The sequence below is a fragment of the Heliconius melpomene genome, chromosome 5, assembly GCF_056956725.1.
Source record: "Heliconius melpomene rosina isolate 202511_hmr_F chromosome 5, ASM5695672v1, whole genome shotgun sequence".
Classification (NCBI taxonomy): domain Eukaryota; kingdom Metazoa; phylum Arthropoda; class Insecta; order Lepidoptera; family Nymphalidae; genus Heliconius; species Heliconius melpomene.
In genome coordinates, this window is record NC_140393.1 from 8,830,316 (window position 1) to 8,843,570 (window position 13,255).

The 13,255-nt window shown below is 31.2% G+C and overlaps 1 protein-coding gene across 3 annotated transcripts; it reads left to right on the forward strand.

Annotated features, from left to right (window-relative positions):
• Positions 1-1,177: 1,177 nt before the first annotated feature.
• Mlf (myeloid leukemia factor) lies at positions 1,178-12,934 on the forward strand. Of its 3 annotated transcripts, XM_085186093.1 has the most exons (9): positions 1,182-1,470; positions 1,774-1,940; positions 3,192-3,280; positions 3,820-3,922; positions 5,565-5,685; positions 6,199-6,297; positions 7,965-8,036; positions 8,958-8,995; positions 10,645-12,934. In XM_085186093.1, exons 1-8 carry the CDS (start codon positions 1,418-1,420, stop codon positions 8,986-8,988), a joined length of 735 nt encoding a protein of 244 aa, XP_085042219.1. In that variant the 5' UTR covers positions 1,182-1,417; the 3' UTR covers positions 8,989-8,995; positions 10,645-12,934. The 3 variants fall into 3 exon arrangements, with proteins under 3 accessions (XP_085042217.1, XP_085042219.1, XP_085042216.1); XM_085186090.1 differs by lacking the exon at positions 8,958-8,995; XM_085186091.1 differs by lacking the exons at positions 7,965-8,036; positions 8,958-8,995 and having other exon boundaries at positions 1,178-1,470.
• The last annotated feature ends 321 nt before the right edge of the window (positions 12,935-13,255 follow it).

The following is a 13,255-nucleotide window of genomic DNA, read 5'->3' on the forward strand; positions in this document are numbered from 1 at the left end:
ATATTGGGTGATATATTCACATTAAGTGTAAAGATTTTTTTTGGATTTTTATTTTGCACTGAGTCGTAAGACTATAAAAAGATATTTTGCGTGTTTCAAGTATTCAGAGGTACTGCGACCTCGGAACTGCACTCCTTCCTCATCGAAGTCTGCTGCATATCCGACCGTGCATTCGTCAAAAATATTTCGTCTCTTTTTAAATCGATAGACAGCTTCCGGGATGGTTAGCAGTGCCGCTAGCTTATTGGAGTGTCTTAACTATTTCGCCCTTCAACTATTTTTTCGGTCCTGGTACAAATCTGATCCTATATCCTAGACGGACGGCCATATATATGGGGCTCATATTTTTTGCAAGTACGTAACCGAGTACAAGGAATTCCCCAGTATATTAATCTACCGCCCTCATGTAAATTCCGAAAGTCCCCTCTTCGGCTCCTGTATCAGAAACATTACATGGTGAGAGCAGTTATTGAATATATAGTAGGAAAAATAAAATAGACAAAAATCTCATGTGAAACTTAACTCAATTCAAAACCCACATTTAGATCTTAGATTAAAAGATTAGATTACAGTCTACACTTTAGCAATTTCTTAAAACCCAAATCAAAGCCAACTAATATCGAAAGTCTTACTAAAATCTTAATAGAAGAAAGAATAGAGCCCACAAAATATCTCGGAAAAATTTAATAAAATTAAAAACAAGTCAAAGAAGAACGAAGTATATTGAGAGTACCGTTGAGAGACCATAATAGAACAGAAAACATTAGATCAATAACGAAGGTCAAGGATATAATAAAAAAAGTTAAACCGCTAAAATGGCCATGGACAGGACACATGACAAGGGACAGCACCAGAAAATAAATTAAATTAATTACAGAATGGCAACCACGAGATGGTAAAAGAAGAAGAGGCAGATAAGTCAAAAGGTGGATGGAAGATATTAAAGTTATTGGAGTGAATACCTGATCAAGGAATGCCAATAATAGAGGAGTGAAAAAAGCTGGAAGAAGCCTATGTGTAAAATGACGGTTCATTAAGCTTGGAGTAGATAAGATATGACATAATTACATAATGCTTAGTTAAATGTTTACTTAGGTTAGATAAAGCTTAAAATCAGCGATAAATGCTACAAAAAAACATTATTAATCTGTCATTTATTTTTAATCTGTGACACATTGGTAAATTGATATTCGCCATTCTTACTTGAGTAAATGTGTTCTGTGATTCTTACTTGTCAAGTTGTTTAGAATCCGGATTGGAAGGTTCATTTAGCTACTAGAGATTTCGATTTTTCAACGATCGTTTTAACGAGGACACGAAGCTCATTCAATTGAATAATTTTTGTTTTATATTTAATTCATTGTGATTTTTTATTAACTAACGGAAACGAAAGTTGTTAAAGGAATAAATAAAAAAAATGTCTCTGTTTGGATCTTTGATGGCCGACGTGGAGGATGATCCGTTTTTTGGGTAAAAGAATATTATTTAGTAATTTGTCCAATTGTCTAAATGTCTATTACGTATTTCTATGCTTTTAATTTTTACAAATTTTAACAAGAACATGAACAATAGGGAAATATTGTGTGTTAACATAAAGGTACACGGCAAACATTAGCATCATATTTTATGTCAAGTATTTGAAAAGATGTAAGACATGAAGTTTTTTATCAACCTTCTTTCAAATGATTACATTTACTTGTACACTACAAGTTATTGTTAAATTATAATGTAACATCATCTTAATAGCTGTTTTATACCATTTTTTTGTGACAGATCACATATGCGGCACATGCGACAAATGAACAACATGATGAATTCTTTCTTCTCTGATCCATTTGGCATGTTGAGTGAAAGTCCACTGTCTATTATGGGCTCCCGTCGCAGCAATTCCCTCATGCCGTTCATGCCTCCAATGCCTTCTCTGAACAGATTATTTACAGGTATTATTATTTAGACTAAAAAAATAAATGCCTTATTGAAAAATGGTAATTGTAATACATAATAATTTATGTCTTTGTTTAATTTATTGTGCAATGGTTGTAGGTTCAGTCCTCACTTGGTGGAACAGTAATTGTTCCATTAATTTAAATTATTTTTGTTTTCTAACTCTGATATACACAGAGTGTTTGAGCAATGCCATTCAATGCCTAGAATGTGGAAAATGGAATATTGTAACACTAGGTTCTCTCTACACTGTTACATGTTAAAAAGTAGTTCTTTATTTATATAAAACAAGACAAACTAAACAAACACTCCTGTTCTCTCCTTCGAGAGTCATTGTATGTTGAATGGATAGACTCAATGCTGCACTTTGCCTCTTTACCAGAACAAGGAAATAAAACTCGGAATATAGAGTGTGAACTTGCTAGATACATCTTGATTTTGATTCTTCTACCCTGCCATGTGTGAAACTAAATAAGTGTATAAGTAATATTAGAATTTATATTTATTCAACATTTTTATATATACATGTGCTATAACTTGGAACTCTATACTACGGTGCCTACATAAAGATTGATGACACACACAGTTGGCAGTTGCTATAATATTTCCTTGTGGGTGGGTGAATGTTTGTCTAAAAATTTTTGTCCAGGTGGAAAACATTTTTATGTTCTAAATTTTTAAGGTTTAGTTTTGAAAAGCTACAATAAATTTATATAGAATATTAATCATAATTCTATTTAATATTTAAATATTTTTGCTTATTAAATTCTTCATTGAACACACAACCATGGCATTACATAACTATACTATAACAATATTTATATTATTTTTAAAATTACATTATACATTCTTCAAAACCAAGACTAATACAAAATTTATACCAAAATAAAGTAATAATAAATATATATATATATACAACATTTTAAGGTCCACTTAAGGCCATGGCACAAGCATGTGTCTGTAAAGGTGACAGACAAGTTGTAATCTTATTTTCATTTCCGTAAGGAGCAATCCTAATGCTGTGCTTTCTTTTGTCCAGTAGTCCTTTATGTGGAAACTTAATTGGATTGTGTCATATTTTAAATTTGTAATGTTTGTGTATTTTGTATTCAGTGTGTTTCCCTAAAAAAAAAAAAAAATAAAACCATTCATTAACCCAAAGAAAATCAAACCCACAACAATGATGTTTACCATTGTACTGCTATGTTTTCTATTAATATTTTTTTATGTCAAAATACATTTTTCAGCGGATCTATCAGATGGACACATGAGTGCCGGCAGCTCTTTCTCAAGTAGCACTGTTGTAATGTCCAGTGGAATGAATGGAAGTCCACAGGTTAGTGTGTTAATATGGCACAGTAAACATTCTGAAACTCGTACTTATAAACAAATGAAAATGGAATCTCACCTGAACCCGGGTTTAGGGTGTGTTTTTAGTTTTTTTTTTATATTAAGGATTTTTACAATAATGAAATAGAACTTATATTTATTTACTTTGTTTTTTAAAATAAACTAACCAGTTTTTTATTGTCACTGTGTATCTTATCTTTCACTGCTCTTGTCATGCATTTTGAGGCTGTCGTGGTGCAGTGGCACAAACTTGTGATAGTAAAACCAGTGGTTATGGATGTTGTGGTTATGGGTTCAATCCCCACTCGAGAGAATGAACTATTATTTATTAATATTTTTATTTCTTTGCCCTGGTAACAAGGGAAAACACAGTGTTGATTTCCGCCATTCAACACGCAATGCCTCGAAAAATTCGACGGAAAGAGGGGAACAGAGTGTTTTAACATTAGGTTCCCTCTGCCACTCTACTGTGTGTGGGATGCAGCGTGAAGCTGATTTAATTTTAATTTAAATACTGTATTCCAGGTGTACAGTTCAACTAGCAGTACTAAAATAGGCCCCAACGGTATCAAGGAGACACGAAAGACGTTGCAGGACTCTCGCACCGGTGTGAAGAAAATGTCTATAGGTAAATAAATTAACAATTATTGCTTATTTTTTCATACTGGCAAACGATTGCGTCATATACCAGTGACATTGTGTGTTGAGTTGTGAAACTTAACACTGTGTGTTTTCTTATCACAGCTAGGGAAAAATAGTATAATCATTAATGTAAGATTAAATTGAACCCACAGCCATAGTGTTTATAGTTAAAGACCTCAATTTGTTGTACAGTGTGAAAATAGTATTGTCATGCTTTATTTTTTTTTATGTTTATTTTCATTTATATATTTTACTATTATGTTGTGCATAGTGAAAACCAACTTTGAGATTCGTAAAACTAGTCATTAGTCATTCAACTCTAAATATCTTAAAAATAGTAAATGTAATATGTAAATTTATGAGTTTTACAAAATGTGGTTAGATAATGAAATATTATGTATATAATATTAATTGTGTGGTTAATTGTGTGTTATTTTAGATTGTAATATGTTGATGTAATAGAAGTTGTAGATATCTTTTAATATTATACTAAACGCCATAGGTGTGGGCTCGATTCCCGCTTGGCGTAATTACGAAACTAAACAATTCGTAATGTCTCCAAAATCAAGCGGTACGTGCGAAACTTAGTGTTTTAACAATAGATTCCTTCTGCTTATTTACTCTGTCATATGTGGGATACACCAAACTAAAGGAAAAAGAAATTTTAGATTTTAATTGTTTCCATATTTCAGTATTTAAAGTACCTAAGTATTTCTAGTTTACGAAATGACCATGGAAAATTACAATTTTTTTTCTGTGGCAATAGTTAATTTTAGAATTATTCAAAACTTTAACTTGGTTTGTTTCGAAACGGCGCGGCGGGTCTTTCTTACGTAAAAAATGTATGAATCATAGAAAAGATTTGTAAATTGCTTGCAGACTTTTGTAATTATCGTTGTTATCTTATGCTAATATCTATTAATTTTAAGTAAACTGTTGAACGTATTGTTTAAATAAACGTTAAAATTAAGTTTTGCATTGATTGTGATGGTTGATTATCCAAATTTCATTGCTTCACGCTGTATCCTACACAATGGTGTAGGCAGAGGGAACCTGGGAATCTTTCCATCTGCGGGGCACTGGCATTTCACTCATATGTCATCGATGTGCCTCCTTTTCGTACGCAATGCTTCGCCTCCACTTTCTTAATGCGAACAGCTAAAGAGTGGAACTGCCTGCTGAACTGTTCCCCGATAAATACAACTTGGCCCTTTTCAAGGCAGGAGTGAATAGCCATAATCTAGGTAAGCATGCTCCACCATCGTTCGCATCGCCACTTACCACAAGGTAAGATAGCGGACAAATGCTTGCCTATCTACAATAAAAAAAAAATGTAGTGTTAAGATAATCCGTTCCCATTATTGGTGACACGCTCTGGTGACGAGACAAAGCGGCGTTAAATTCCCCCACTAAATACACAATTTCTTGAAAAATTCGCGGTGTGCGAGGAGCGGACAACACTTTTAGGTTCTTTCTGCCTACCCTGCTATATATAGCTGCAAAATTAATTAATTTATTTGCCTATCCTATCTCATCCAGCCATCTTATCAGTTATTTTTCTGCCTATTCTGCTGCGGCGTGAAGATGATTTTTAATTTTTGATTTAAATACTATTATTACAAAATTAGGTCACCACATCGGCGAGCGCGCTCATGTCATAGAGCGGGAACAGAACGTGTACTCTGGTGATGCTGAGGAAAGGCAGGAGTTTATCAACTTGGATGAAGATGAAGCTGAAGATTTTGATAAGTTAATATTTTTTTTGGGTTTTTTACACATCTGCTGTATGTATATAATATGTATCATTAAATCTATACTTCTATACTACTATATTATTAAACTGAAGAGTTTCGTCGGAGGCCGTCGTGGTGTAAGAGTACAAGTGTGCGACTAGACGGTTTTTTTATGAAAAAAAAACAAGGCATGGTAGCAAGGATGGTAAGTGATCACCGTCGCTCACGACCCCGTGGAACTTCAGAGGAGCTATAGGTGCGTCGCCGGCCTTTGGTTTTTGTTGTGGGTCCCTACTCGGGAGATTAAAATATTTAATGTTCGGCGTTGAGTTCCGCTACTCAAAACGCAAAGCCTCACGAATTCGTCGGAAAGTTGGGAACAGTGTCTTATCACTAGGCTAGGTTACCTATCTGCCTATACTGCTATGTGTAGAATACAATGTGAAGCTAAAAAATAATAATAATTAAAATTAAATACAGTAATTAAGTAAAAATAATTATTCTTAATTTTTCTTTTCGAACATTCCAGAGAGTTCCAAGAGCGCACAGGCAGCAACCGTCGCGGCCGTGCCGCTATCACCCACCACGCGCCACGCCTCGCCCTGCCGCCCGCGCCCTCAACCGCCAGGTGAGTTATGGTGCCCTGGTACGCGATGTCCAGATCAGGGGATATCTCTTGGGATTTATCCTAAGGATATAGGATAATCAATTCCCTTAAGATGTGATGTCATTTCAAATATTGATTGAAACCACGATTAACGTTAATTGTTAATTGTAGTGCACTACATTACCAATTAACTATTTTTTAATTGCAATATTTGCAAAATTATCAATTGTTAATTGCTATTAAAATTTATCCAACTCTGCTTGATATTTATCATAAGATTGATATTTACCACTACTAAGTGAGTTATGATGCTCTGGTAATTGATGTCCAGTTGGATATATCTTGGGATTTATCTAGTCCTAGGGAATATATTATATCGAGATAAGATGTGTCTTCAGATATATATATAAACTCACCACTACTAGGTGAGTTATGGTGCCCTGGTTCTTGATAATCAATGAGTGGATATATGATATGTCCTTGATATCGATCACATTGGGTGGGATCTAGGGATATGTCTAAAGTCAAAAGATAAAGTCATACTTATGTTAATGTCTTGTAGGTGGCCAACAATTTTTTCTTAACATTTGGTTTGGCATTAAGAAATGTTCTAAAGGTAATTTGATTATAATTTCGGTCGTAATAATATTATATTATAAAGAATTTGTTTTTATGGAAATACTTTCGTTATAAAATATTTTTTAGGGAATTGCAAATGTACGTATATTATTAATTAAAATATTGGTAGTAGTCAATTATATGTATATTTATAAAATTAGAGTATTTAGTGAGCTTTTTTCTTATTTAGAAAATAAATGCATGTAAAATTAGTAAAAATAAATACAAAAAACAACTTGCTAACCAAATGATATTGCAACACAGAAACAAAATGTTTTTTTAATGTTTAATTTTAAAATCATAATTAATTTTATATAATATTTTTATTAGCAACTTGTATTCTGTGGTATGATATGATATTGCTATTTTTTTGTGTATATGGCTCATTTGTAGTATTTATATTTTATTTTATATATTTTTTATTATTTTTATGGATAGATGTTCTGTTTTTTTATTATTCTTTTATTTGCAATGTTACTGGCACATTGTTTGGTTGTTATATAAGATATCTAATATTTTTATATTCACGCTGTATCCCACAAATAGCAGGGTAGGTAGAGACCTAGGAACCTAGTGTTAAGACACTCCGTTCCCCATTTTCCGCCGACTTCTGTAGGAATTGCTTGAGTGGCGGAGCCTAGGTTTGGAAGGAACGGAGGGGGAACCGAGGTTCCCCCTGGGAGCTTAGCTACCTACTGTGTGCGGGATACAGCGTAAAGCGGAATAATAATAATAAAGTAGTATGGTGATAATGCATGGATATTTTATAAAACACTTGTTTTACAGGTGGTCTTGGTCGGTAACATTTATTATGTTTATTTTAGGTTCCTTATGTGTAACCTTTAAACTTTCAACCACTCAACCCTCTTTATTACGCAGCCAGTAACTGAACCTCAATTTATCATCTATCCATGAATTAATTTAAAGTATTGATTCAGCAATTACTTTGGTAATATGCCAATATCATGTACAATATGCACACAAAAAAATACCCTTCTCGGGTATCAAACCCGTATTCCCTTTACAAAAGTGCTAGTAGTTCAGTAGTTAGTAGGAGGTATATCTTGCAGCGTTGAACGCCGCGCGCGGCCGCAATCCCGCCGTCCCCTGCGCACCGCCGCCAGCCCGCTCGCCTTGCCCTCGTGAGTACATTCACGCTTATCACGCGCTAGCACGTTGTTATGTTTCACGTGTTTAATAATCTAACTGACTAAGTAACATTGGGTTTCGTTTCTTCTTTGTTTAAGGGTATCACTCATTTTTACATCATTTTTATGTTGTACAATTTTTTACGTGTGCAACAGTAGTAAAAGGACAGTTTATAATATGAGAGAAGTGTTTTCACGTGATATCACACATCATTTATCACGCAATGCCCATATCACATTATCACAGTACGGTCGACAAGTAGTGGCTGCCCTGAAGTTAGCTGTTGATGGCTAGACAGATTTGGTCTTAGGATTTTCTCTTACTTTTGATTATGTTCTTCCCGAGTATATAACGTGCAAACAAAACATTCAGAATGCCTAACATTAAGGCGGCCGGATTTAAAATCCTAAAACAACGTTATCCACTATCAATCACGTTACAATGCATTCCCCATTATTAAATATTTTACATTGGTCTTACATGATGCTAATTGGCCATAACAACGATCATTGTGATAATATTCACTTAATTTTCATTTCATATGTACGTCTTTAATCTTATTAACAATAAAAATATTTATATCTCTTCGTAAAATAATCGAATCTTAGACGTTTATATTAGACGTCTAAAATTATAAAAATACATAATCAGAATCAGAAAACATATTATTATTTCAAATTAAGGATATTTTCTTACTTATCATATAGAAATAATATTTATCTGTTTTTTGAATACAAGAAAAAAATTGAAATTGCATGCAAGAAAAACACCTTTCTTGATTAAAAAAATATTGATTATCTATATATAGCATAACGTCAAAATACAACTGAGATTTTTTTATTTAATTAAATTTATATTTCACATAGATTATATATTAGAAGTATATAATTTTTTAAACATTCCATGATTTCCAGTTCCAGATATTGGAGACGGCGTCACTACTAATGATATAGTAATTTATATGTAAAATATTTATTTATCGCTTCTGTTATATATTATAGCTAATTTATTTATGGTTGTTAGTTTGTTTTTATTGGTAGCATGCACGCTTCTTTAGTTGTTTTTAGAATATATTTTTTAGATATTTTTTAAGGTTTTCTCGAGTTTTAAGAGTTTTATTTGGAAATTATTATAATTTTTATTATCGTTTATTCCTTCGTGGTGTACATGTAAATTTCTGACTATGCCTATATTGCTTGTGGATTTGGATCTCAATCAATATTGCGGTTTCCACTACTCAATAAATATTGTGATCGAAATGGAAACGAATTTCATATTAATATCGATTTTCATATCCCGTTTAATTCGAGTTGCGTAAGGAAAGAAATCACTATTACTTACATAATTGGTACAATAGTAAGCTTTAATAATAGTCTTAGTTCTTTTTTGACTATCAATTCAACCTTAACCCAATGCATTCTCTAATTTTGTCGTCGTAATATTTTTGATCTTTTTCTGTTATTTTTGCCTTTGGCTTATAAAATAGATGAAATAATTTAACATTCATTTGAATGAAATATTTGAATAATTGGTAAAAAATCCTATTTTTAATGCTTAATTTAAAATTAAAATTATTTTATATTAATCTTATAAGTAACGTTATTTCGCCTTTCGACCTGTTTATAACCATTTCGATGTTGTGATTTCATGGTCTGTATAAAAAAAAACATTATTTTTACTATCTTGAAACTCCGAATTTAAGTTTTGCATGATTTTTTTTAATATGCCATGAGAGATGATGCTGATGATGTTATTGAGATGTCTTAATATGCATTTTCTCTGTAGGAATTATCCTTTATAATATTTCTTAACTTTCTATAGATCCCTATAGAAAGGCAACTTACAACAAGATATTATATTCATCGTATGGTAATGTAGCCTTTCACTGTGTTTTATAAGGCGCAGGTTCAAATCTTATATATACCTATACCATAGTCAAATGTTTTCATATAACATTTCAACAGCTTTATCATTTTCGAATGTTATAAATGTTTCTGCATAATTCTCTTCATATGTGGTGTTTCGGTTGTGGTATAATGTCATCATTGTTTCATTGTAAAGTCACTACTAGTACTACCTATCTAATAATAATAAATATTGTGCATAAAAGGTTTTTGTATTTTCAAAATGCCAATATTAAAATGTTTAACAGAGTTATTAAATCATTATTAGGTTCTTATTGTAAAATTGAGATGTTATGTTGATATTTATGATATTAGCATTTTGAATGTATAGTCTATATTATAAATATTGTCTATATAAAGTCTAATGTACATTTTAATTAAATAAAATAATTGTAAACAAAGTTATATTTAATATTATAATCGTTTTTACGTAAAGTGAAAGAACCTTCTAGAACACTTAATTTATAATTCTATTTGTATATAATACTCACATGTCGTCGCTATGGTGGTAAAGAGGGGGTCAACTTGTATAGGTACTACATGAGAACACATTTCATAGACAAATTGAATTACCAATGACATTTTTATATGTTCTGGAATCTTCTTTTACATAGCATAAAAAGAAATTATAATATTATGTATAATACTATGTCTACATTTTTTGCGACTATATATAGAAATACCCGTTTGTCTCTAGCTCCAGTGTACGCGAGGTGTACGGCGGCGCTCACCCCCAACGACGACACAGACATCGGCACAGACACTCTCCTACACACAACACTAATGCCAATACCAACATCAACAATGATACTAACAACTAAATAGAGGAATACCAACACAAAAACACAGTAAACAACAAAACCAACATTAGTATCAACACAAACACCAATAAGGAAATCTAAATGAAGGAATACCAACATAAATATGCAATAAACAACAATACCAACATTAGTATTAACATAAACACCAATATGAGAAACTTAATAAAGGAATATAAAAATAAAGATATAAAAATATAGAAATAAATACCAATATTACCAACATAAAATCACACAAGTAAAAATGACTATGCGATAACGACTAGTTCTTCATTCACACCATTAAATGTATTTACTAATTTTTATAAAAAAATTTCGTCAGTCAATACATTTCTATAATAAATTTGATTGATGATGATTTAGATATGATGTCAACAGCATATAGAAACTTTTTTCTATTTTTAATGTAATACTTTGTTATTTAATAGGTTAAGTATATGTTTGTGAGTTTTGAATTTTTCGCTAGTTTTAAAGGGATGATTCAACATTTATTATAAAATTAGTGAATTTAAAAAAGTACCTTCATTTTTTACTACTAGTCGATATCGCTGGAAACTTGGACAATTTATTCATATTTTTTCTATAAAAAATCTAAATAAATTATCCCTCTTTGTTTATTAAAAAATGTAAGCGTATAAACGTATACGCTATGATCTTTGTTTAATTTTTTTTTGACAAACCCTTAATATGACAAATAGCAACATTCTCTACGAATGATACTAAAATGCATTGGTCTATAGTGAATATGTTAATAAATAATTAAAATAAATATTAATTGAGTGTTTAAAAGGATCTGCTTCTATAAATTTAAGCTATTTTTTCGATATAATCTAAAGAACAGTTTAGTCGCCATGTTGTATGGTGCATAATATGTAATCTGTAATATTAAATTACAAAAAAAACCTGTTGTATGTAAAATGATTAGAAATTAGCATTAAATGAAGTATGACTTAGTTATTAAATAATATCGCATGGAAATGTTTTAGCTGTTCTAGAAAAATCTTTTATTTATTATATTTTTTATGTTGTATTTTTTTTTATTTTCCATGTGATATTTTATATTATAAAGTAATGATAACGGGTATGTTTAAGCCCTTTGAGCCTTTTCCAGTTACAGAATGGATGGACTTAGTATTTTTTTCTATGATTGCTATTTTTTTATTTAATCTTATTTTCTGAAAAAAGGTTATCAATATATTTTCTGATGTTTCTTTTTTCTTTTATAAAGTCCATTCTGTATACTATAATAGTAAGTTATATTGGTTACTATAATAAGTAGACCAGATCCTAACATTTTATAAATAAATAGACTAATAGTATCCCGTAGGCACAAAATAAGGGTGCTGGACAAATAAATCACCCATTCCTGTAATAAAAATATTTGATTTTAGTTTGTGTTTTTTAGTATTTATTTTCTCATTGTTTTAGTATGTACGCTGTCGTTATCTTGATTCAGTCCTATTTTTTTATTATATTTTATTTTTAGTCTTTGGTCTCTTTATGTTTATGTAATGTCAATGAAAAAAATGATTTCTTTAATACTGGTCAGTTATGGGGTTTTAAATTAAAATATGTCTAAACTTTAATTCCTTTTTTTTGTTTTTGATGTATTGGGTTGTCTTTTTTTATATAAGATTGCTAATATTATTACAGGAACTACTATAATTCATGTGGACTGAAATCAGTTGCGATGGACATGAATAGACATCATGCTTTATTATTCGTACCTATTAAATGTAAGTTGTATTAGATAGAGTTCATAGTTTCATATTGCACGTAATTTAAATGAAGTTATAATACTCCTTCAAAGCGTAATTAACTTTAATTGATGTTAAAACATATTAACAGATTGCGAAACGGACTGATTAAGGTAAAGAAAACCAAGTGAAAGCGAGACAAGGATATTGTTGTCTCTTTCTTAACGCTGATTGGTCAGTACCAAAAAAATGAATTTTTTTATTTCTCATTGGTCAGTATTTAAGACTTGCTGTGTCTTTCTATTATATCTGTCAAATATGATGTTATTATTTCCCGTTTTTTGGACGTAAGTTCTAAATGAAATGTCGTAATACATAACTATAAGAAGATATTTTTAGATGTAATATTGATGTTAGTGTAAAGAAAACAATTCTTATTCGTGTGATGATTAAACTCTTGGTAGCGGAAAAGGTGTTTTATTTATACTTACCTACTAAATGTCATTGTTATATATTTATTTTATTATATATCTTACATGAGGTTGTTAACATCTAGGCCGTCGTGGTGCCGGGAACAAATGCAAGAAAATAACCTTCAGGTAATGAAATATTTAATATTTTTATTTCCTCGCTGTGGTGCAATGCCTTGAGAATTCGGTGGAAAGTTTACGGTGTGGGTACGGCCAACCCGGCCCTTATTCCTACTTCTATGACTGGGTTTTTTAGTTTCCTCTGCATAAACTTTGTTATCGTGAAGATAAAAAAATAAATCCAATTTTTATTTATGAGCTTA